Genomic DNA, 26,065 nt, shown 5'->3' with positions numbered 1-26,065 from the left:
AACACCCACCAAGCTCATTCCTGAAGAGGAGAACACCCCTTCTCCCCCTCCCAGGGGGCTACTCCTTGGAGGTAATTAAAGTGAGCTTGATACACAAACGGCCCTTCAGGGCCCCACTATTCCTAGACAAAGGACCAGCTCTTCAGTGTGAGGGCCCCTGAGGAGCCTCCCATGGGCTCAGAGAAGGCCCATCACCATGGCAACCCCTGTTGCTGCCAGGGCCTGGAAGAGGCTGAGTTCCAGAGCAACAGGGGAGTTGCCAACACTATATGAGCCCCTGGTCACTATCAACCCCAGGACCAGAAGCCAGAGACCTTCTTCATCATGTGAGCGGGTATGCATCCTATGAAGTCGGGACAGTTGATGCTTAAAACAGAGCAACAGCCACAAGGACTGTCTCTGGGCCTGAAGCCTGATTGAGGAATTTTTAGCTTTCTGCTTTCCAGTTCTGGTGGGAGTTTGCTAACATGAGCAAGCTTGTCATTACGAACAGAGCGGACCAAAACTATTTTTTATTTCAAACAGCCGCTTCCAGAGTTATAATAAATCCCCCCCCCCAAAAAAAAAGACAAACAGGAAGTGCTGTGTTTCTCCACCTTCTGCAGCACCCCAGTCATGTCTGTACATTCAGGTCAGTAGGAGAGAGCAATGAGGTATAGAGAAAGCCCAGCTGGAGACTCCTGAAGGTCACAGGACAAGAGGCGACCAGTGAACTCGCAGCCCTGCAGTCCACCAAGCAGAGTGGCACGGAGCATCTAGCCAGCTTCCCGGAAGCCTAGGACACCTGCCTGCCACGTGCCACTCACTCACCCCCGAAGCTCTTAAATCCCAACTGGAACCATCAGGTTAATCACAGCATCCTAGCTCTACCAAATACCACGATGTGAGCAAATCTCCTCTCGTACAGATAACACTATTATTGCTGTCTTCCTTGCACCTTGAACTTGGCCTTGGCACTACAGCATGGAGAACTGCGGGAAGCCAGGCTATAAGAAGACCAGGGTAAGCAGCAGGGCTGACTACACAATGCTCCCTTAAAGGCTAAAGAGCCTACACAGGGCTCCTTAGAGGGCCTCAGGTATGATGTCCTTATGGGGAAAGGTGCTGACAGAGGGTAGGGAGGAGGGTCAAGGGCAGCCAGGGGGTGGAGGGAGCTCCTAGGTATGGTGGTTCCCTGGTAAGGCATCAAGTTCAACACATGTGCCATCTTCGAGAGCAATTCTCAAAAAAGTACTGGTCTCTCTGCTCACTGTTCAGCCCAGCACAAACAGGACTGTTCTCTGTCAGGGTTACAAGTATTTTAAGAGTCATTCCTGACTTTCTCCTTGTGTTCTGCTAACTCCAGCGGGAATATCAACTCATTCGGGGTCTAGGGTCCTCTAAGCCACAAGCCCCCAGTCCAGCCTTTCTTCTGTCCTCTGTGGGCACTGCACACATGTGGTACAATACATAAATGAGGCAAACATTTATACACATAAAGAGAAATAAACTTCAAAGGGGGTGGCGCTGAAGGACGCCCTCGAGCTCTAAACTGAGGTCCGAGGTCTGTGCACCTCCAAAACTGCCCATCCAGATCACACCACTCAAACCAACAAGCCTGGGAGTAAGCTGGGACAGCACTGCAAGAGGGACAGAGAATATGAGAGTGAGGCCCTGGAGGGGAATAACAGCTCTCCCTCATATAGCAGAGGAGAAGGGAGAAGCATCTATAGCTCTACATGGAGACTTAAAATCCAGATTCAAATCCATCCCCCACCCAGGGCCCTGAGTCTTATAGGTCCTTGTCCACACCAAGGTGTACAATGAAACAGAAATCATGTACAGCAAACTAGAGTGAGCCAGCATGCCTCAAACTACAGCTAAAGACTATGAACAATATCCTCCGCCACAGAATCTTCAGGGCAAGATCAACTCGATACTGCCCATGGGTGGTTGTAATTACTATCATTTGCCCTACGGAGCCAGACCCAACATATACATGCCACGTGGGCATCCAAACCTCACCCGCACAAAGAGCTTCCCCCCAAAAAACGAGAGCTCATTAGTGCACGCTTGGCATTACAATGACTGTGTAAACTCTGACCTACTGTTAACAACTTGTAATTTGCCATGGCACCTTTCCTCGTTTCCTCTCTCACTGTGCTCCGGGCCCCTGTGGGAAAATGTCAAGGCTGGGATCACCCACAACCTTGACCATGGGTCTCTCTTTACCCAGTGGGTTTGCAGAGTGAATGTCTACAGTGCCCACCCTCAGACCCAAGAGCTAGAGTGATGGAGGTGTAGGCAGGTATCTGGTGAGAGTCCCCCAGGAGCTCAGGATAAGGGCACAGAGGGCTCCTGAGGTCCGGGCTTCTAGGCTGTACTTAGTGAGACCGCCTCCATCACAGCCTGCCACCATCATATAAGTAGTGAGTGAGGCCCAAGGTCCGCTCCCTGGGGAAGCCAAGCCTGTGCCTCTCTGGCTGCCAGTCAGTCTGATCTACAGCAATGGAGGTGGGAGGCAGAGAGATAAAAGGACACGGCCTAATGATACAACAGTATCTGTGTGTCACCACCCAGCGCCTGCTAGAAGATAGAAACGATGGTGTTCCCAGATCCTCCTTAGGCCAGACTGACTTCATGGTCCGTCTTCCCTAGGTTTGCAAAGGCCAGGCAAATCTCTGGAAGAGTAGCTCTGTTCTGGGTCAACTGAATTCCAGGCCTCAGCTCATACCTCAGCATTGCAGCAAGAGGTGCTTCTGAATGAACTTCCCGCCTCACCCACTTTACTGAGTCATTCCCACACAAGTTACAACAAGAAAGCCCTGAGGCTTCCCTCATCCGGGAGGTGTTGCCTGTACCCTATCAATCCTGCCCTCAGACTCGGGGGTGGACACCCCAGACCTACTCTGAGCCTCCTGGCATCTAGCTCAGGGTGCTGGCTCTGTTCTAAGCTCCCCTCCAGCTTTGGTAGCCCCTTCTAGACTTAGCCATAGCTTTGCTGATGCTAAGAAGATGGGTCCAAGGACACATTCCTGGCACATAAGATAGACAGAGAACCATTTCATTTGTCAGTCAGTCCTCTACCCAGACGGTCTCTGCCTGCCTAGTCCTGGCCTTCAGCTGACCCACAGGAGGGGACTGGGCTACTGGGACCACACTCTGCTTGTCCCAGAGTTTATACTGGCAGATACTCCCAAATCATATGGCCATGGGTACGTCACTGAGATAAGAAACAGGTGCATCTCAAGCACAAACTCCTTTGCGTCTTTAGACAGAACACAAGAAACTAGGCTGTCTGTGGTTCCTGATGACAATAGGTCTGGAAAGGCTGAGCCCTGGGACCAGGATGGTAGCTGAGGGGTGCAGGCCACCCCGAGCTGGAAGCCCAGCAGAGAATGCAATGGGACAGGGCTCCATCTACATACAGTCCCTGAGGAGAGAGAGGACTCAAGGTACAGTCAGGCCTTGCACATGCTACCGGGGCCTCCTCCACAAGGCAGACATCATCTATGTAATTGCTAGGTTCATTGCAGCCAGTATGGGCTGGCCAGTGCTTGTGACGGGCTTGACAGGCTGTTCAGGCAGCCTACTCTAAAGGTTCCCAACACCAACTATCTTCCACGGCTCAGTCAGGGGGTTAAAAAGGCAGGAATGAAGGGCTGGGTGTATGGCTTCATTGACAGATAATTTGTTCCCAGCACTGCACAAACCAGGCATGATGGCACATGCCTATAATCCCAGCACTACATAAGCAGAGGCAGGAGGATCAGAAATTCAAAGTCATCCTCAGTTACATAGTGAATTTGACAACAGTCTTGGCTACATGAGACCCTGTCTCAAAGAGAGAGGGGATGTAAGGAGGGGGAAGGAAGAGAAAAGTAATCAAGGAGGGAAAACCATCAATATGCCCCCCCAACTCTGGTCCACTCCTAGGAAGTTACCTGAAGGGAAAGTCAGAAACCCCAGAAGTTACAGAGAACATGGATCCTAGCCACAGTTAAAAACGGGCCCAGAGAGATGCCATTCCACCATTTGAAAGGTAACGGCAGAGACTTAGTCACTGAAATCTCACGGTAGACTTACAGTGAAAAGAGCAAGTCATAAAACAGTTTACACAAGGTGGCTTTAAACACACACACACATATATACACACCCATATGAATATGTACCTGTGCTCATAACTGTCATTCCTGGGTGGTAAGAAACTCTTCCTTCCTAACGTACTGTGTTAGTTGCAGAAAAGTTAGTGTGTTTTACGGGTGCCGGCTGGGCCTGGGTGCAAGGCCTGCCTTGTGCGGCTCTGTAGAGCAGAGATCTAAAAGTCTGCAAGCTGCCAGGCTGTAGACAAGAGAGCCCCGTGTGGACGCTGCTACCCCTCAGAAAGAGGGAGGCCATTCTGCTGTGGCTGTGGCTATAGTTCAGTGACTGGAACATATTTCTGGGTCCTGTCTAAGGAGAGAGTCCACAGGCCTCCTGTTGGGTAGCTGCCTAGGGATGAGGAGGGTCCTGAGTAGGCCCTGCAGTGAGAGAGAGAGGCTCCTTTTGTTCCTCTAGTCCCGGTACCCTACACTGAGTGCCTGACATCTTGAGATAAGCACCTGCCGTGGCTTGTTACACACCACTGGACCCTGACCGATTCATCGAGTTGACAAAATTAGTCCTCCAAGAACAGCAAAGTGTGGGAGACACAGCAGAATGGGGTTTTCCTCTGTCCAGCATTCAGCCATAGGCTCCCCGAAGCACACGCTCACCTGCTCTGGCCTGATCCCTGTGCCTCCTGAGAGCACAGTCACAGTGAGCAGCCAGGAGGCATGAGTATCCAACTCCAGGGAGGTGATGCCGCCAGGAGTCCCAGAAATGACATGTCCTGGCTGGAAAGGTTTGGGTGGGTGGAAGAGGCGATGCAGCAGGATGCCCACAAAACACACACAAGGCAATAGCGGTATCATGTTGGTCCGGAATTCCACCCTGCAACTTAGCATGTGTCCCAGAGACAGGTGAGGCCCCGATGGCATAGACGCACCGAGTTCAAGGGTCTACAGTGGGACAAAACAGTGTGGAGGCCGGGCCAGGCCTCCACAGCAGGGATTCAATTAGAACTGAGACCGCACAACACAGGACCGTACTGAACACCGCCACGCTGCCCACTTTGATGGCTCCGTGAAATGAGCCACAGCTGAAAACAGAGAGGCAGGGCCAGAGAGACGCTCAGCGGGTAAGAGCACTTATTGCTCTTTCAGGGGACCAGGGTTTGGTTCCCAGCACCCATCTCATGGGCCATAACCATCTGTAGCTCCAGTTCCAGGAGATCTGATGCCTTCTTCTGACCTCCCATGGTACACAGACATACATGCAGGCAAAACAGTCACACACACAATAACAAATAAATCTTCGTTAAAAAAAAAAATTAAAGGTAAATTGAACGCCTCGGAAATTAGAGATTTAAGGGACCAGAGAGACGGCTCAGCAGTTAAGACTACGTGGTGCTCTTCCAGAGGACCCCGGTTTCATTCCCAGCGCCCACATCAGGCACCTAAAGCTCTAAATCTAAGGGCTCTGATGCCCTCTTTTGGATTCTGTGGGCACCTGTGAATGCACAGTGTACATACAAACATGTAAGCATACACCTATTCATGTAAATAGCAATAAGTAAGTCTTGAGAGAGAGGGAGAGAAAGACAGAGAGACAGAAGAAGACGACGATGATGATGAAGAAGAAGATGAAGAAGAAAGCAGAGGTTCAGACAGTGAATGCAATCACTCCTTTAGTAACTGCTGGCATCAATGTCAGTGCCCCCAGACTGTGCTTACCCAAACAACCAGCCTCTGCAAAAACACACAGCCCAACTCCTACTTCCTGGGTATGCCAGGCTTCAGCTCCCTTGTCCCAGCATGCCAACCATAGATCCTGGAGTGGCCCAGTAGATGGCCAAGTCAGTTCCCACCTAGAGATCACTCACTGCACAGAGGAACAAAGACACCCCTCCCAGCCCTGGTGCCTCAGTTCCCTAACTGCAGAGAACAGGAAAAGCTCTGCCAGATACAAGCCTGGCTATGAAAAATTTAGTGTGGTTTTTCACACTGTTCTATGCGCTTGTGGCTCTAAAGAGACCAGGTCCATGAGCTATAGAAAAAGACAAAACAGGAAGGGAAAAAGAACTCCTGCTACAAACACAAAGATCTCCCAGACCAAACCGGGGACCCGAATGGCTATGTCAACCCTAAAGCCACCAGCTTCCTGTCTAAGAGGTCACTTGGGCTTGCTGTCCCACACAGCTCCATCCAACACTGGTCATTTTCCCTTTAGCATAAGGTCGTTTCCAGAAGGCAGAATCAGCCCCTGCCCAGCCTGGCCTGGTCTCCCCTGCACATGTGTTCACACTGGAGAACTCATCAGGCACACCATAGCTCACCCCGCTGGACTTCCTGCCCTGTACACACACATGCACCCCTGACCTCAGGACCACATGCCAGAGAGACAGGAAATTTCTCAGAACAATAAACCTTCATATTTTCCACTCTCTCTTCTTTGAAGATTTGAGGGACTTTCACTTACACGTTAGAATTTTCCATGCTTAGGAGAGAGAGCTGACTCCTGCCCTGTTGCTTGGCTTCAGGACACAGAGGGAGGGCACACTATTGTCCTAATGCTTCTGTACCACTTCTATGCTCTCTATCACATGACCATTATTATCATCCCCCCCCCCTCAATCCCCACAGGATTCCAGGAAGCACAATATCCCCTCAGAACCCAGAGCACCATCACTTCCTGAGTTATTTATTTAGGGAGTGGGAAGTCTGTGGGGGTGCCATCAATAGGAAACTCATGCTGCGTGACACTCATTCTAATCAGGGGAGGAGAAAGGAGCAGGTCCCTGGGCATCAGGTGACATCAACTGGCCTGAGGATTGAGGAAGGAGGACTCAGGCACCAAACTTACAGGTGCCTCTGTATTCCAAGAAGCCCCCTTGGTTTTCATGTACCAGGAACACCGAGCCAAACTGCTAAACGTTTTAAACGGCAGTCAAAAAATGCATTCCCAGGGGTCTGGAACGCAGACTTGGTTGTAAGGTGGGGGAGAGCTCACAACAGCAAAGGGCTACCCAGGGCAGTCTTTGACAATCAGTACCCCTTAGAGAAACGTCTATTACAATGTTCAAGTTGCTTTCTTGTTGAACTGGCATTCTCTACACACTCTACATACTACCCTACCACCTAACAATCTACAAGTGTTTCATAGTGGTTTTTAAGGTTTATTATTGTTTTTAATCAGACACAGGCATGTCTCTCAGGGAGGTGGGTGTCCTTGGAGAGTCCTTGAGGGCAGGTGTCCTTGGAGGCCTGAGCCATGGGATCCCCTGGAGCTGGAGTTACAGGCACTGTGAACTCCCTAATGAGGGTGCCAGGAATTGGAACTGGGCTCCTCCTCTGGAAGAGCAGGAGGTGCATCTAACCACTGGGCCATCTCTCCAGCCCTTTTAACAGTTTTCAAATGAGATACGGTCTCCATATTTGTAATATATACATGGCTAAGAAGACAGTCTTCCAAGCCACAGCCGGCCACCTGCAGGACTTCTGTTCAGCCAATTCTAACCCTAGAGAAAGGCAAGAGGGGAAGGGGGACTTGTCACTCTTCTATGAGGCCCGAAAGGCATCAGCAGGGGCCAGAGAGAAGAGTACAGCTAGGAGGTCATCTCCAGAAGGCTGACTAACAGGAGATATTTTCTCAAGGAGCCTGCGGCCTCTCACTTCTGACCCCACACACAGGGCATCCCACAGGAATGCCCAGAGTGTGACTGTCAGCAGTCGGAAGACTGTGAACTGCGGCCTGCCGCTGGCTCACTGCTCTGCAAGAGCAGTCTTATCTCCAAACGCTAACACCGTTTATGGGTTTATTTGAATTAGCTGCTGTTAGTTTACCTTAACCAAGCCTCATTTAGATTAGATATGAACCACATCCTGAAACTGTTTTTAAACAAAGACACAGAACTGTCGGAGGAAAGACAAAAACAAAACAATACAAAAAGCTGGGTATAATAGTTCACACCTCTAATCCGGCATTTGGGCAGCTGAGGCAGGAGGACGGGTGGCCTGGAGTTTGAGGTCAGCCTGGACTACATGTCAGTTCTGGACAAGCCTGGACAAAGCAAGGAAAGAAGGAATGCAGGGAGGAAGAGAGAGGGAGATTTAGGGAAGAGGGAGGAAAATGAAGAGGGGTGTGGATCAGCAGGTAACGGCACTTGCCACCGAACCTGATGGTCTCAGCTGAGTTTAATCCCTGGAAGCCACACGGTAGGAGCGTGCTGGCTCCCATGAATTATCCTCTGACTGACCTGCACATGACATGGCCTGCACATGCACCCCCAAGGAAATACCTCCCCCTCACAGTTGACGGCTCAGTGAGAGCTTCTTGGGCATGCTTCGTCAAACCTCAAAAGCAACTACACTGGCCTAAACGCTGCCCCTCACAAGAAATTTGCACCCCTGAACCTGGTGCACCTCCACCCGGAAGCCCACGGCTTCCTATGACTGTGCCTCATACGAGAGCCCAGTGAGGCCCAGAGTCAGCTCTCTGGGACCCCCTTCTCTAGTATTAGCCCCTCAGCTCTGTCCCAGAACCAACCCTCCTGTGGCAACCGAGCAGATTTTTCCTAGTCCTGTGGTCACTACCCCTGCTCAAGGGACATTCTAGCTGCCCGGGGTCTCTGCTGGCTTCCAGCGAGGCCTCTTATAAATGGACGGACATCCCTGATGCCCTGGCATGCTGGAAGCAGAAAGAAGAACACACCAACACAAGGACCAGAGAGCAGAGCAGCAAGGGTGAGCAGGCCGCAGAGACTGCTCACCAACCCACCAGAGGAAGGGGGTTTTTTAATCCCTCCCATACAGTCTAACCAGTATGACACCCACAGTCACCAGTACCACCATTTCTTAGGCAGCACCTCTAGCAACCCTCACCATATTCCTGCTTGGCTGAGGAAACTGAGGAACTCGGTCTAGCCACCGTAGGAAGGTAGGCCCTACCCTCCAAGTGCCTCATGACCTGGGGGCAAAGCATGCCTGAAGGCCCAAAAGAGAGGCCACACAGCAATCTTTAAGCCACCTCCTAAACTGATGTTCTCCACCCACCTCCCCCTGGCCAGCTGCTTCCTGTGCCCAAGGCTGGGTGGAGATGACAAATGCTACCTGTCTCCCTCCATAAAGCAGCACCCTCCCATCTCCAGAATCCAGGCTGGAGGTAAAGCGGTCTGGTGCAACCCTGGATGGAGATGAACGGGGTGGGGGAGGGGAGTCTAAGAAAGCCAGGGAGATGCCCTTAACCTAAGACCTCAGTGACCACTAGTCCTCATGCCGGGATCCACAGCTACCTTCCTTTGCTGGTACGGCCTGGGAGAGCCATACTTATCTCCCGTCTGACATTTGCTATCTGTAAGCGACCTTGGGGCACAAGGCTGTCTCCATGTCTGGAAAACAGGGAGCCGTCACTCTGATGGGAAGGCCACAGGCACGAAGAGCTCACCTGTTCATGCAACGTTCATTTTCATGTGCAGCATCCCAGGGAGATGCAGGCACAAAGCTCCCAAAGGCACCTACCTGTTCCAACAGCTCTGGGACGTGTCATGCCACACATTTGATACTTGATGTCAACTGATCAGTCCAAGGAGTTAAGAGCCAGCATGACTCGTCTCCCTCATATAAGGATCCTGGGGGTCCTGGGGACACATTCAAGCCCCCAAATCATCCTGTCTGTGTCCTGCGGGGTGCCCCCATTGCTACTGGAAGGAGTTAAAATTATGTTGCAATAGCTGAAGGAAGAGTGGACCCTTGGCCTTTCACCAGGTCAAGAGATCAGATCCTATGGCAGCTACAGTGACAAGGGGCTGATATGGGCTTTTTCACCTTTGGGATATCACATCCCAAAAGGTAAATGGATCACTAAGGTGTCCCCAAGTTCTTACCAGAAGCCTGTGTTTGAGAATTCAACCACAGTTTCCTGAAGAAAAAGGAACGCCTAGCCCTGTCCTTCCTGGCCATGTCCCTAGGCACACAAAAATGGGACTGAAGATGTCTTCGGGGTATCCTTGCCTTCGGTCCCCTGTGTGGAGCTGCAGATGCCTGACCTAGCAGGAGCTCTACCCTCGAACCCCTTCAGATGCATAGCTAACTCATTCCAGAAACAATCCACAGAGGTTGGCTGAGCGCTGGCCTCTCAGACCCTAGCAATGAAGGACCCAGCCCTCCTTGTCTCCTCAGGTGGCCCCTTCCTACCTTTCCAAGCACAGGCCACCATGTTGGGAGGCAGCAGGAAGCCAAAGCCTTTCACTGTACTCTCTCCCCCACACTACACCAGGAATTCAATTCAGGGCATTTAGACAAGCCCTTGTTCAGGTTATAGGACAAGAAGAAGAAGGAAAAAAAAAAAAAAAAAAACTTAGTAAACTATTTCCCCCAAGGCTACAAGCTGAAAGAGTCATGCCAAACTTATGAGTATTTTCCACATGCTCTGCCTCACAAGATACGATCTACCTCTGTTTCAGTCCCAGTGCTGGCAGGGACAGAGGCCCATGGCATAGGGCCACACTCCACGCCCCAGGCACACACATTGCTGCCAGGGGCCCCCATCTTCCACCCATCCACTTCCCCAACAGGTTTCCAATAGCCCTCAGCCCAAACCCAAGTGGACTTTCTGGTGGTGACATCGGATCCTGAGTGAGCTCTGGTGTCACCAGGAGCATGGGCTACTTGAGGCCTGTCATCAGTGGCCCTCTCTGACTGATGTCAAGGGCCTGCAGGTTTCTCTGCTGAGTTCCACTTGCCTGCCACCGTAACTGGAGCCGAGGTAGGTATCCAGATGTATCCAGACACCCTGTGGCTGGTGGTTGGGCTAAGGCTTGGCGGGGGTGGGGAGTGGGGGCACGGGGCAACGTAATGTTCCAGGCCCCTCCTTCTCATGCAGTGACCCACGGAGACAAAGCAGTGATAGGCACCCCAACTCCCCTGAAGGTGGCAGGGCCCATCCTAGGTGAACATCTGTGTGACAGTCTGTGCATACTATCATCCTTTCTTGACCTCATCTTGACCCTGCCCCCACCCACCAGCCAAGCCTTAGCCCTTTCTATACCTTACTCCCAGCAATGGTGGGTGTCACTCCCTCATCAGAGGAGCCCCCTGTGCTGGGAGCCCCTCACTTCTGCCATACCACTAACCTCAGCCCCTGATCCCATGTGTCATTGGTCACCCCCTCCATTCTTCTCTGTGTGTCCCTTCCTGCTCCAGCTCACACAGCCCTGTCCAGCTGCCAGTCCACTGGAGCTGTGGTTCCCAAAGTGAAGCCTGGGCCCTAGACTGATCATCCACATCTTGCATACTGTGCCTTACTGCTGCCACAGGGTAAGTGCCCTGTGTGCCTTGCCTTTGCTTATTCTGGGATGGGATGATGACAATACTGCCTGCATCCTGAATCAGCAGCTCGAGAATTGAATGTGCCCTGACAGGCCCGGGGAAAGTTCCTAACATAGAGCTGGCCAACTACCATTGATGCCCTTGTCTTCTGGCACCTGATATCCTGGCCTGGCACTCCCTGCCAATCCATACTCCACAGCCACACCCTCAAGGGGCCAAGACCAGCCTCCAGAGTTTCCTCTATTTCCCTTCACATATTCAGCAGCAGCAGCAGCAGCAGCAGCAGCAGGTGGGACATGGCACAGCCACTGCTCCAAATGCCCTTGACAAAGCTAATGGGCTTTATGCTCAGCCCTCTATCGATATAAGGATACCTGTCACTCCAGGTCTCCCCACCAGGCCCCTGCTGTTCAGGCCACTCTGGACAGTCCCTCTCTTCCCCTATCCCTGTGACCCCTCCTTGAACGTAGCTCTGTGCCTGTCTATCTATCTCCATCCATCTCCAGAAGGGCTGAGGCTAGGGCTACACTGACTCATCAAGATTTTGCATACAGTAGGTATTCAATAATAAACATCAGCCGGGCATGGTGACACATGCCTATAATCCCAGCACTCGGGAGGCATAGGCAGGCAGATTTCTATGTTCCTGGCCAGCCTGGTCTACATGGAGGGTTCCAGGGCAGCCAGGGCTACATAGAGAGACCCAGTCTCAAAATAAACAAAGAACAAACGAATAAACAAATAAGCAAAAATCAAACACCAGGTATGGTGGCACACGCCTTTAATCCCAGCACTTGGGAGGCAGAAGCAGATGGATCTCTGAGAGTTGGAGGCCAGCCTGGTCTACAAGAGTTCCAGGACAGCCAGGGCTACTGCAGAGAGAAACTGTCCCCCAAAATCTAAATAAATAAATAAATGTTGAACATTTCGAGTCATCAGAGCCCTCAAACAGTTAGCTGGTTGCCCAAAGTGCCTTACTTTTCCGGGTGGTTTAAGCTGCTCTGTTTCCTTGCTAACTGTTGGGTTTCAGGGGAAATACAACCCGGTGCGTCCAGACCATGCCTGGTCCGCCCATCTGCTCATTTCCTTGTCTGTAATCTTCTATTGAAAAGTCACTGCCATATCCTGTGTTTAACTGGGTAAATACGCTCTAACGCTGATCGAGCCGGCTCTGCACCATGCTCTCTCCATTCGGGCAACCAGCAAGGTTACCCAATGCCATTATTTCGCTGAGCTCTGATGCCTTCTGACACGTCCGAATGACTCATCAGCCAATCCGTTTTACCCCACAAATGATACTTTTCCCACATCCACAGGTCTGTGACACACATTTAATAGCTGTGGCAGGAACTGTGCCTGCCTGCCAAAAGCCATGTTCTCCGAGGCAAGGTTGAGGCCCTGAACCTACAGGCACCCACATGTTCCACGTGTTTTTACAATGTCAGTGTTGGGCACCCACATGTTCCACGTGTTTTTACAATGTCAGTGTTGGGGGCCTATGAAAGGGATCCGAAGGTAAAGATGCTTGCCCCCAAGCACTCCTGACGACTGGAGGTCAGTTCCTGGGACCCACATGGTGGAAGAGGAAAACCACCTACCTGGAGTTGTCCTCTGACCCCGGCCTGTGCACCATGGCACACTACACCCGTATGCATTCACACACTGACTGACTAATGAAAACACCAAAAAGGGGGAAAGCCCTCAGCACTCGAGTTTCTCTCCCTGTTATTAGAGAAAGGCCAATACAGCTTTCCCCGTATCCATAAGAAAAAGTCACAGATTAGAAAATGGCACCCAAACACACCACAGAGAGAAAATGAGCACCTAGAAAGACCAGCATGCAAAAAAATGGCAGCAGCTATTTGAATGATCACAGACAGACTCAAATACTAAAAAAAAAAAAAAAAAAAAGTTTCGTCTTTGAAGAGCACAGAGCCTCCAACAATCTTTTTATAGTCAAAATGACCACGCTCCACCCCGCCCCCACATCCCATCCTGCACATCCGCTGGGGGTCCCGCCCCAGGGGTTCCTCCCCACTCCATCAGGCTCCTCTCCTGGCTGCTGGCTCACAGCCCTTCCAGGAAGGGCTCCCACAAGACCCAATCACTGCCAGGCCTCACATCTAGCACTCCAGGGCGGTAATAGCGCTTCAAAGGCTTTAGGGCATGGCCATAAATACTGTGAAGCCAATTACTCGGCGCAGTGCTGAGTGAGTCAGAATCAACAGCTTTCCCACACTGTTCCTTAATAAAACGTAAGAGTCGCCTCCAGGGGAACCGAGGCCTGGTCTGCTCTTTTCACCCGCCTGCTGGCGAGACCTGCAGGCCTTGCGGTCACAGCGAGTCTCTTCTTGGAAGAAGGAAACCGTCAAACGGTCTAAGGGCCTCAGCATGGCAGCACGCACATCCCAACAGGGCACCCAAATGGCAGTGGAATAAAGTCAGTTTAGCAGCTCATCCCTCAAACCCTTTCCCTCAGGTGGGGGGAAGGTTTCACCCTGACTGGGGAGCAGGGGCTGCCCCACTGGTTGTTGCTTCACACCTCTAAGCCTCTTTGTGTGTAATCCTCCGGTTGCCAGGGGGACAGTGAGAAAGTGAGACTTCAGAGAGCTGCTGGGAGCCAGAGCCGGAGGGAATCTTCCATCGTCCATCTCATGTGATTCGGAGGCACATGAGGCCCCAGGTTCGGGGGGGAGCACAACCTCAGACAAGAATCAATGATGACTACCAAGCAGCAGGAGCCCTGAACCTGCCGCTAACGGTCGTGGTCAGGCTGTGCACCTACACGTGTGCTGTGAGCCAGCTGTCTGTGAGTCAATCCACGGGAGCCTGAGTCTCCCAGATGCCCATGGGGGCCGGGGGGAAGGGAGTGGGCGATGGACATTGCAGACACACAAATGCCTCTGTTCCCGGCATGGACCTGCTCCCCCTTAAACACTCCCCAACCGTTTTGCCAAACTTTCTACTCTTTTATCTAGGAGACACAGAAGCATAGGAAACAGAAATCTGCCGGGGGCAGCCACAACCCTGGTTAATAACCGACCGGTGTGTTCCAGGGTGCTCTCTACACTTCCCCCTCAACAGACAGATGGTGACCAAAGCCATGCTGGGTCACCACACTGCTTCAAAACCAAGCCCTGAAGTCCTACAGGACAAGAGACCACTGGAAGAGAAGCTGGTCACCCCAGCCCCTAGGACATAAGAATCTCAGCCAACGGTGCGATGAGACAAACTGACTTCAGTCCTACCGTGTCCCATAGCTTACTGCCCACATGAAACATGGACTCAGGAGGCCACAAAGCTAAGCCCTCCTCCCTGGTATATTGGTCAGTTGCCTGAACCAGCTGAACTCCAAGCAGCCACTAGGGCCCTTTCATGGTCCCTTAGCCCTGGCTCAACCCTCTCTCCTCTGGGTCTCCCAGTTCCACAGCGGGTTTCCTGCCAAGCCTGTGATGGTAGGGCTGGCACTTCCTCTCCCTTCTGCCCATCCTCCTGCCCCTCCCCACCCACCCTGAAGCAGGCTGCTGGTTCTCACACTAAGTTGAACAACTTATGAACAAACTCCCAAATTATAAGCCCGAGTCCAGGGACAGGAGTCAAGATCAAACAGGGCTGTGCTTTTCAAACAGCCACCCAGAGGCAGCACACATGAGCCGATTGTTATTACCTAAAGGAGACAGAAAAGCTAGACCAAGGGAACACCAGCCATATTACAGGGTGACTCAGGGACCATCCAGCAATTTCCAACGGTCCCACCCGGGAACTAATTGGCACATGGAGCAGGGAGTGACCTTTGATCCTTCCAGACAGCCATGCAGGCAGCCGGCTTACTAAAGAGCATCACCGGACAAACCAGACAACTCTGGATAACCCCGAAGCCAGGTTTTAACAGCATGATTTGGGAGAAGCAGAGAAAAGCCCTGTACTTGAGCTTGAAGCAGCCCAGGCCTGCTGCCTGCAAAACTGCTGAAGGAAGCAGTGGGGGGCCTCCTCCTCCTCCACGGGCCTAGGTGGGGAGCACACCTCCAGCATGCAACCAATCATAGCTGCAAATGCCAGGATGGTTGCCCAGGCCCTGCCCAACTGTGTCTAGGCATGCCCAGGCGGCCACTGGCGGGTCCCTGTGGCTCTTCAGGAGTCCCAACGGAGCAGCTTCTGCCCATAGGCCACTCACCCGACACAGACACCTCCATGAGCGCCTCCAGCGGCCGGTTGTTATCCAGGTCCCGACTGAGCTGCAGCTCTCCTGTGGCGGGATCCAGCAGCAGCAAGCTCAGCTCATTGCCCTGCAGGAAGGTGTAGTTGAGGCTGTCAGACAGGTCAGGGTCATGGGCTGGGATGCGGCCGATCACACCACTGGGGAAGCTGTTGGATTTATTGGTGACATAGTTGTTGAAGAGGATCTGGAAGTCAGGCAGCTCCGGTGGATTGTCGTTCTGGTCCAGGAGACGAACGTGCACCGTGGCCCGGCTTACCAGGGGAGCGGATGTGGCCTGCACCACCAACACATAGTCCCTCTGGACCTCAAAATCCAGCTCCACCAGGGCACGGAGGTCCCCACTCAGTAGGTCCAGCTGGAAGACCTCCGGCACATTGCCCTCCACGATCTGATACATGATCTGGGCGTTCGGGCCTTCGTCAGGGTCGTTGGCCCTTATTCTTGCCACCACTGACCCCACGGGGCTGTTCTCCTCCACAAACAGCTCCAGCTCATCCTTCTCGAACACTGGCGGGTTGTCGTTAATGTCCAGGACGGTCACCTGAATCTCCACCGAAGCACTAAGGGGGTTCGGGTTGCCCCGATCGATAGCTAGAGCCCAAAGGTTGTACACGGCCACATTCTCTCTGTCCAGCCGGCGCTGGGTACGGATCACCCCAGACGTGGGCTCGATGTAGAAGTCTCCATCGCCATCGTCCCCACCCTGGAATGTGTACTGGAGGCGGCCATTAGGGCCCGAGTCCCGGTCTGTAGCAGAGACCTGGAGGACACTGGTAGATGGGGGCGCATCCTCGAAAACAGAACCCTGGTAGAAATCCCGCAGGAACCTGGGCACATTGTCGTTGGCATCGAGGATAAGGATCTCCAGGGAGGTGGTGTCTGACTTCTGAGGAATGCCATTGTCCTGAGCTGTGATGGCCAGCGTGTAGGCAGCCTGGTCCTCGTAGTCAAGCTCCGTCATGGTGTAGATGGTTCCCGTGTCCGGATCAATGCGGAACTGGGGTACCGGATCCTCTAGCACATAGGTGATGCGGGCGTTCTCACCCGTATCCTCATCTGTGGCACTGATGGTGGCGATGGAGGTGCCCACGGGCCGGTCTTCACTCACGCTGACCGTGTAGTGGGAGCTCTGGAAGACGGGCCTGTGGGTGTTGGCATCAGTGACATTGATGAAGACCTGGGCAGTGTGCGAACGCGTGCCGTCGGATGCAGTCACCGCCAGCACGTACTGCCGCTCCTGCTTGTAGTCCAGGGGCAGTGCCAAGGTGATGAGGCCACCACCACTCTGGCTGCTGAGCGCAAAGCGGTTGCGGGTGTTGCCGCCTGTCAGCTGGTAGGTGATCACGCTGTTGGCATCACGGTCCCGGGCCCTAAGGGTGAGCACGCTGCTCCCCACAGCGGCGTCCTCGTTCAGACGCAGCTCGTACACGGGCTGCGTGAACATCGGGTCGTTGTCGTTTACATCCAGCACGGTGATGGACACACTGGCGGAGGAGCTCATGGGAGGCGAGCCGTGGTCCACGGCCTCCACCCCAAAGCTATAGTGTTCTATTTCCTCCCGGTCCAACTCGGCACACACGGTAATCCAACCGGAGCTGTTGTGGATCTGGAAGGGGAAGTCTGGCGCGGAGGCGGGGTTCTCCGGGTCACTGCTGCCCCCCGAGACGGCGGAGGCCGTGTCCACCAGGCGATACTGCAGCCTGGCATTCTCCCCGGCATCCGCGTCCACCGCCTGGATGTGCAGCACGGAGTGGCCCAGGGGCACGTTCTCCAGCACCGCGGCCTGGAAAGGGCTACTCACGAAGATGGGCGCGTTGTCATTCACGTCCAACACCTGCACGGAGACCAGCCCTGAGGAATTGATGAGAGGGGGCCGGCCTCCGTCCTGTGCCTTGATGCGCAGGGTGTACTCCCGGATAGCCTCGAAGTCCAGCGGGTTGATGACGTCCAGGCTCCCGCTAAGCGAGTGCAGGTAGAACTGGCCCTTCAGGTTGCCGCTGACAATGCTGTAATGGATGGCTGCATTCTGCCCCTGGTCCCGGTCAGTGGCCTGCACCCGAAGCACAGCCGTGTTGACAGCCACATCTTCCGGGACCTGAACCACGTAGCGCTTCTCACTGAACTGGGGGTAGTTGTCATTCTCGTCTTCTACCACGATGTGGACGGTGGCGGAGGCACTGAGCGGGCCTGGATTGCGACCCTGGTCGTTGGCCTCCACCAGCAGCTGGTACTCAGCCGCCTCCTCCCGGTCCACCACAGCCCGCGTGCGCACGACGCCCGACCGAGCGTCGATCTCAAAGACGCCGCCTGCACCCTCCAGCAGACGGTAGCGCATGTTGGCGTTGGACGGGGCGTCCCCGTCGGTGGCACGGATGGTCAGCACCTCGTAGCCCACCTCCAGGTTCTCTCGGATTCGCTCTCGGTACTCAGACTGCTCAAAGACCGGGCTGTGGTCGTTGGTGTCGCTGACAGTCACGGTGAGGTAGGTGGCGGCCGAGCGCCTCGGGGAGCCGTGGTCCACTGCACTCACTTTGAGGACGTGAGTGTCCTTGGTCTCGCGGTCCAGGGCGCGGGCCGTGGTCACTGCCCCCGTGGCCGCGTCGATGAGGAAGTAGCCATTGGAGCGTTCATCAAACAGCGCCTCCATCTGGTAAGTGAGGCGTCCGGCTTCTCCCTCGTCTGGGTCGTGCGCGCGCAGCTCGATGACCTCCGTGCCCGCAGGCTCGTTCTCAGGCACTGACACCTGGTAGCTGGGCAGCGGGAACTGCGGGCTCGTGCTGCCGCCCGCACCCCGCCTAGCCCGTCGCACCGCCCCCGCCCGAGGCTGGGGCAGGCTGGGCGACGTTGGCGACACCGAGGGCGACTCCGCGGGCGTCCCGGAGGTCGCCTCTGTGACCAGCTCTAGCCAAAAGGCGCCGGCCGCGCGTCCCAGGGCGCACACCAGGCGCAGCCCCGGTGAGCCTCCTGGCTCCGGCGGGCAAATGGGTCCGCGCCTGCAGCGGGTCCCGGAGACCGGCGGGCAGCCGCAGGGGGGGAAGGTGGTGATGGCCTCGAGCACCGAAGACAGCGAGGCTGCGCCGCCGTCCGGTCCCGGAAAGCAGAGCGCGTCCCTGAGCCCCGGCACGGAGCGGACGGACCGAGAGCGCAGCTCCGCACCGCGGCCCGAACGGCGCAGCAGCCGGACCCCACAGCGGGCACCATAGGCGCGCGCCCTCAGTACCAGGCTCGGGGCCGTCGGGGCGCCGCGGGCGACTAGCCGGACCTGCAGCGGCAGCAGCCTTCCGGTCAAGCGCGCACAGCCCCGGGTCCCCGCGCCTAGCCCGAGCCGCTGACCCTCCGCCGGCCCCTCGCGGCTCACGTCCAACAGCTCCCGAGGCGTGCGCGCGGCGTCCAACCGGTGGATCCAGCCCTGTCCGAAGGCGGAGGCACGGGCCCCGCCGGGCCCCCGCGGCTCCCGGGTGGCTGCGCCCAGCCCCAGAGCTGGCAGGGTGGCGGCGGCCAGCAACACCAGCGCGGGCAGCACGCGCGGCGGTGACGGCGCCATGGCCCGGAGCCGCGGCCCGAGCCGGGCGCCGGAGCACAATCCATGCACCCGGCGCACCTCCGCATCCACCCGGCGCGGCCGGGGGGCGGCTCCCGCGCGCCCGGCGCCGGGCCCTCGGGGCGGCCCGCGCTCTGCCTCCCCGGGGGCCCTGGCGAGGACACCGGGGGCCGCGCGCCCGGCCTCCCGCTCAGCTTCCACCTCGAGAGCACTTTGCGAAAAGTTTTGGCCAAGTTGGTTTCAAGATGGCTCCTCCGCGCCTCCCGGGAGGGCGCCGCGCATCAACCTGCGGCGAAGCTGGCTCCAGGCGGCTCCAGGTGGCCCCAGCACCGACTCCGCTGGGCGGGCGTGGGAAGCTGGGCGGGCCCGGGGCGGGGCGGGGGCTGCGAGCGCCGCACAGCCCGAGGACCCTCCGCTGCCGATTGCTGGCTGGGCGGTGTGCTCTGCCAGGGCCCCCGCCGCCCGCGCTCTCCCCGCCCCCGGCCCCGCCCCGCCCCCTCCCAGTCGCTCATTGTTCAGTCCTGGGCGGTGGGAAGGGGAGGGGAGGGGTGAGGGACAGCCAGCCGAGAGGTGCGCGCCCGGATGATCTCCATGGAGACGTGGGGGCGCGGCCCGGGCGGTGGGGGGGCTGGGGTCCGACCCTTCCCCTGCGGCCTCCCCACCCAGCCTCCGCGGGGGGCGGGGCCCTGGGAGCCTAGCACTCAACCACCGCCCCAGGATCCTGGGCCTCGGCTGCCACTGAGTCGCCGGCACAGTTCCTCCCGGGGCCGGGTGCGGTTCCAGGCTTTGAACCGCACCTGCTAGGGCTGATCCCGTCCCTGGCGTCGTGAAGGTTAGACCCAGGGTTTCAGGACACTGAGGTGCCAGAAAACTTTGGTAGAGTCGTGGCTGCAGCAGGGGACTGGGGACTGTTGGACGCACAGTGGCTAAAATGCTTGACTCCAGTGCAAAAAGTTTTTTTAGATTTTGAAATCTAATGGGTAGCTAGCAGTATTCGGGTCCCGTTTTGTTTAAAGTGCAACTTTCAAATGGAAAGAAAAATCCTTTGGTTTGGAGGTGACAGTGGGAGGGACCTTGTTCCCCAGAGCGAGCTCTGGGCCTGAGCATTGGTGGAGGCGGCACCAGTTACTGCTCATCAGGGGACAAGCAAACACTGAAGGGTTAGGCTCCATGAGAGCCTTGGTGGTGGTTGGGGGGGGACAAGGAGAAAGCGCTAGAGAGCCTGTGGCGCTAACACATTCACTCACGCCCTACGTGGAAGGGTGGGGCGTGGCTTTCGATCAGCAAGCAGCACACCTTGGGGGCGGTGCTCGGGCCTTGGGAGGGGAGGGGCGGAGCTTTGCAACATTTTCCCCGCCCCTTTGAATGGGGCCCAAGCCCGTTGCTGCCCGACTCATGCTTGGACGCACTGGGGCAGGCCTCTTGCCTTTGAAAGATTTCTTCTGGAATCAGTTGAAGGAGCGGGGCTCGGAGTGCTGCTTTGTCACTGTTAGAGATGGGCTTTCTGGGCAGTCAGGGCCCAGCAGGATGATGACAACAGAGGACAGGGCAGTTTCCGAAACAGTTAAGGGATCTCCCCTCAGCACCTATAGCATGTGTATATCACAGATGTGCTGAAAATAATCTTTTCTTCTCACTGGAAACAACTGAAGTTATACTGACCTGAAAAAACAGTTGTTTTGGACCCTTGTAGATCTTGGGAGCCCTGCTCTGTAACTGTGTGTGAGGATCTTAGGGAAGGAGAAAAGGTCTAACCCTTAAACCTGACAGGGCCAGGGCCACTTTACCCCAGACTGCTCTTGGGTGTCCACTTGTAGGAAGTAGAAGGTTCTGGAGCCTCCGGAAGGAGAGCTTCCCTGTGTGGGAGGGAGAAAGCTGGAGAAACATTCCCCCGTCCCGGCAGTGCGTGTTGCAATAGGCCTTTAAATAGGGTGGGCTGGGTTTAAATAGACGGGATTCAAATGCATCGGGGAGGTTGGGTGTGGACGCTTTCCTGGAATCAGACACCTGCAAGCTGCAAGTTATCATTTCCTGGTCCCGGCGACCAGGCCAGACAGGCTGTCAGCAGAAGCCAATAGACAAGAGTTTTCTCTTCGTAGTCAGATCAGGAGCAAGCCCCAGTCCACCGGGTGGGGGCCTGAGGGTGTCCCTTTCTGGACCCGCAGGTAAGTCCTGGCAGAGTTCGCTTCACGGTGCTGTGAAGCCTCCGTGCTGCACACTTTCCCTGTGCACGCCCAGGCCCGAAGTTTTAAAGGAAAAGGATAAAAAGACAGGCTGCAGCTTGTGATGGGGTTTCAGGGTGGCCCAGTACCATCCAAGGGACAGAAATGGGGTGTGGCTCAGTGGTAGAAGTAGGGCATTTGCCTAGAGTGCTCCAGGCCCTGGCTTTTAGCCCCAACACCACAAACAAACAAACAAACAAATAGACTCCTTGTTAAAACCAACATCATTAATTGGGGCCCCGGGGCAAGAGCAAGTTTCCGTGCTAGACTACATGTTTTATCATGTGTCCATGGCCAAGGAGAGGCAGGGGCTGGGGCTTTCAGCTTCCACCCCATTTCCCACTAGTCTGTGCCAGGCAGCGGTGCAGTGCATCGGGCATTGCTGAAAGGCGGGCCTGTACCTGGAGCTTTGCAGAGGGACGTGGGAGGGGCCGGGAGGTGGCCTCCCCAGCACGGCCTGAAGCATGTCCCATAGCCTGGGCTTCTAGCTGGCCACCATCCTACTCAAATGCCTTTCTTCTGCAAGGTACCTCTCAGCGGGGTTCTCCTTTTCATCACGAGCCCTTGGTCTATGGGGCCCAGGGGCCCGCCCATCCTTGACTCTCAGGGCCACCTCCCATGGGGGTCACAAGAGGCCGAAGAGAAGAGCAGCTGAGCTCATTCTTGTGCTGACCCCTTGAGAGGACCACATGAAGTCACCCTGTTCATGAGGATTTAATGTGTGTGGGGTCGCTCCCACCACTCCCAGGGGTACAGCGGGTTGCAACTGGTGTTTGGTTCTGCAAGCACTTTAAGGTATTTCACGTGAACTCTAAAAATAGAAACGATAAAAAAAAAATGAAGAATTTCTAGAGACGAGTGTGTGTTTAAAGTGCTCTTTGCCGGGGGCTTGAATCGAGATCCACGTGAATTCTGGATTCAGATCCTTGCACAGCTCATTCCTGAGCCGGCCTTTGAACAGCAAGCAGCCCCCAAGAAACCGTCCTGCCAATGCAGGATGACCTGCTCCTCTGCTTTTAAAATTCAGACAAAAAGACCTCTGGAGAGTAGAGTTGGGGTCATCCACCCACCCGGCCCCGGCACCCTTGTGTTTGGTGGGGTTTGATTCATGGAAAATGTTAAAAGTTAAAACATGCAACAAAAACCAAGCCCTGTTAATTAGGATGCTAATAGAGGCAAGAACACGAAGGGATTTAGATCATAATCGCCCATAAGCCATAATCTTCCAGCCTGGCTTCTCAGAGATGTCAGGGACGTAACTTAATGACAAAAAAGGAAAAATATTTTCCTGCTAGTGAGGTGCTGGAACCATCCCTAACACTGGCAGCGCCATTTCTGCCTCAGCACAGGGTGTGTTTGACCCTGCAAAGGCACCTCCTGGGTCAGGGTCCCTCCTGTGTTCCCTGAGATGCCAACCCCTGTTCCACCTGTGTAACTTTTAGAGGGAAGCCTGGACTCCAGAAAAAGATCTGGAAGGATCCAGCGTATCACAGCTGGGCATCTAGGCACAGACACAGTCTCCATGCTGACTGTAAAAAGTTAATCGTCATTAACAGTTACTAATAAGTGTTCCTAATTGTTAACACTAATTCATGTTAACTGTTTGCAGTAATCTACTTCCCCTTTCCTTTTGCTTCCTTGTTCCCTCACCCTCCTCCCCTCCTCCTTCTCCTTTCTTCCTTTCCTTTCTTTCTTCCTCCCTCCCTCCCTTCCTGTTCTTCCTTTCTTTTCTTCCATGCTAGCTTCAAATTCACAATCCTCCTGACCATAAATGGCATGAATACAGGGCATCTAATTTCATCTTCAGAACCTCCTTGTGGTCCCTCTGAATGGGGAGGGACGGCAAGGTGTTCACCCCTCTACAGCAGCCACCTTCTCCTGCAGTTTGCCCCCTCAAGTCCCCAGTACTCCCAAGCAGTACACCCTGCATAGGACACATCTCCAGGCTGCACTGACCTCTAGTGGCTGAGCTATGTCTCTACACCTCAGAACATCCTAAGGAGTCCTGCTCCCTTACAAGCACCCACCTACCCAGGTGCACAGAGATGGCAAGGACAATGGCCTCTGGGCTCCAGGCTGTGTCACCGAGAGCCACACTCATGAGGGAATGTGCACTCCAAGGGGCACAGACCTGCACCTGAACGTGCAGTTCCATATTCAGGGAATTCCTGAGCCCCTTACAATCCGCAGTCCAACGGTGCCCAGCTCTGCTGTGGATGAGGGCAGGCTGAGGTTCCAAAAGCACTGCAAGGCATCAGAGCTGGTTGCTAGACTGCGGAAGGAAAGTGAAGGGCCAAATCATGTGCCACAATACCCAGAAGGGCCAGGTACTGCACCAGAGGGGAACCACAAGAAGCAAAGCCGACTGGGATGGACTGGAAACCAGAGCAACCAGAGCCCATCCACCCTGCCTGTGTCACAGGACCAATGGTGCCTGCATTCCTGCCACTAGTGTTACTGCCGTTATTATTTCCTGGACCCCAACAAATAGAACTCACAGGTTTTCATGGAGAGGTAGCACCGTCTTGCTTGACGACATTCCTTCCTTGCACAGCTCCTGTTTGTGTGAAGATAGGTTTGTGTAAGGCTTGCTGTAGCACGGTAGTGGTGATTGTGAGGTGACCGTCTCCAGCTACCAGTGACACTGCGATTCTAACATCTTTTACTTTCTGTACAACAAGAAGCTTTCTAAGTAAAATCTTCATGGTTTGAAAAGAAAGCACAGGCCCATTGATGTGGTCTTAACTTCACCTCTTCTGAAGTTTATGATTGGGTCAGCGAGCATATTCACCAACCTGAGCGGCTTTCACCATCAATTCCACAACATTTTCATCACCCCGGGAAACCTCAAATCAAGTCTAGTTTTCCACACTCTAATCCCCCTCTACTCTCAGACCTGCCGGTCCACCTCCTGTCTGGGTCTGTCTCTTCCAGAAGCTTCCTGGTAGTCTCTCAATGCTTGCCAGTGCCAAGGCTCTGTCCCTCAGTGCACAGTCAGTCCTAATGTCCTTCCCTGAAGGCTTAGTTTCTGTGGCGTGGGTGTTTCCCAGTCCAATAAGCCAGTTATCAGTGGACTGGGGAATTGACTCGTTAAAAATAATTATTATCATTATTAATTATTAATTAATAAGTGTTACTAATTATTAATAATTCATGTTGATTGTTTGAAGTAATCTTCTTCTCCTTTCTTTTTGCTTCCTTGCTCCCCCTTTTCTCTCCCCTTCCTTACTTCCTTCTCCTGTTCTCCTTCCTTTCTTCCTCCCTCCCCTCCTTTCCATTCTTCCTTTCTTCTTTTCTTCCTTCCGTGCTAGCTTCGAATTCACAATCCTCCTGCCTCAGGCTTTGAAGTGCTGGATTACACCACAACTGACGCTCTCTTACTTTTGAGCAAAAGGGGCAAAAAGAACAAGGTGCTGTTCTCTGCGCAAAACTGCACATAAAAATCTCTGAATGTGTTCTTCATTTTCCCACTTTTGACTTTATTGCTATGACTCTATCATCAATGGCTCACAGGGGACTTTCCTTGGGGACTTTCCATTGTCCCTGATGAACACAGGGAGGGATGCTGAAGCTGGCCCAAAGCAAGCTGGTGGGATCTGAGGGGAGTCAGTTGCTTCTGCTTGGCTTCTTCCTGCCTCACAACATCAGCTGTTCTTGAAACTTATGGCTGGACTTGGGAAACCATGGAGAACATAAAAACAGTCATATTCGGGCTCTATTTGAGGAGGACTCGGTGGGCCTTGCTTGTGGAGTAAAAGTGGGGACGTGAAAGGGACATCAAGAATACCTCACGTCTGGGATGGGGACAGGGCAATCAGTGTCTAAGTAGCTGAATAAGATGCTATAGCTTTTCCTACCCTCCCTGTACCCCCATGACTAGCACACACTGGCATTTCAGTCAGGAAGCGTTGTCTCTGCAGAAGCCCTGAAGGTGTCCAGTGACAATTCAGCCAGGAAGCTGGTTTGAGAGACTCAAGCGCCCTACCCAGGGATGCAGAAGGTGGAGCAGCTCCCAGGAGCCCCCAGGCCTCCTACCTTGGTGTTCTGACACCCTACTTCATTCTGGAAGAGAGACGTGGCTGGGTGCATGCCCAGCTGTGGGGACCTTTTCTTGTTGATTCCTTTGGCTCAACTTGTAGAATTTCTGGAATATGGATGATGTGGGCAAGAATAGTTTTCACAGTGATTCTACAGAGGAAAGGAAAGTATGGGGAAGGTAAAGCTGACACTCAAATCTGAATGAATTTGTGTGTGTGTGTGTGTGTGTGTGTGTGTGTGTGTGTGTGTGTTAAGGTCTCACGTAGCCGAGTCTGGCTGCACACTCACTCTGAAGCTGAGGATGACCTGAACTTCTGATCCTCCTGTTTTGAAAGCATCCGGGATGGCACCCATTTGCCACCACACTTGGTTTATACTAGAGGCATAAACCAGGATTTCTTGCATGTTAGGGAAGCCCTCCACTGATCGGGTTATATCGTTAAATGAAAAAATAACATGAGGGCCACAGAGAGAGCTCAGCAGTTAAGAACAGTCACTGCTCTTCCGAGAAGAGCCAGGTTCAGTACCCAACATCCAGGTCCCGTGCACAGCTCACACCTGTCTGTAACTCCAGCTCCATGGACCTCCATGCCCTCCTCTAGACTACTCAGGCACTGTCACCACACATAAACACAAACACACGTGCGCTCACAAAAGCTCA

At 54.2% G+C, this 26,065-nt stretch overlaps 1 protein-coding gene across 1 annotated transcript in view; it reads right to left on the bottom strand.

Moving 5' to 3' along the window:
* The window catches only part of Celsr1 (cadherin EGF LAG seven-pass G-type receptor 1), a 130,980-nt gene extending 111,830 nt beyond the window's left edge, over nt 1-19,150 (bottom strand). Inside the window, exon 1 of the mRNA XM_055627159.1 lies at nt 15,559-19,150. Coding sequence (XP_055483134.1) covers nt 15,559-19,147 — 3,589 coding nt within the window. The 5' untranslated portion in view covers nt 19,148-19,150. The remainder of the gene's footprint in view (nt 1-15,558) is intronic.
* Nucleotides 19,151-26,065: the final 6,915 nt, after the last annotated feature.

Source organism: Psammomys obesus, unplaced genomic scaffold (genome assembly GCF_907164565.1).
Source record: "Psammomys obesus unplaced genomic scaffold, mPsaObe1.curated_primary_1811, whole genome shotgun sequence".
NCBI lineage: Eukaryota > Metazoa > Chordata > Mammalia > Rodentia > Muridae > Psammomys > Psammomys obesus.
This window is presented reverse-complemented; position numbering and strand designations above follow the sequence as displayed.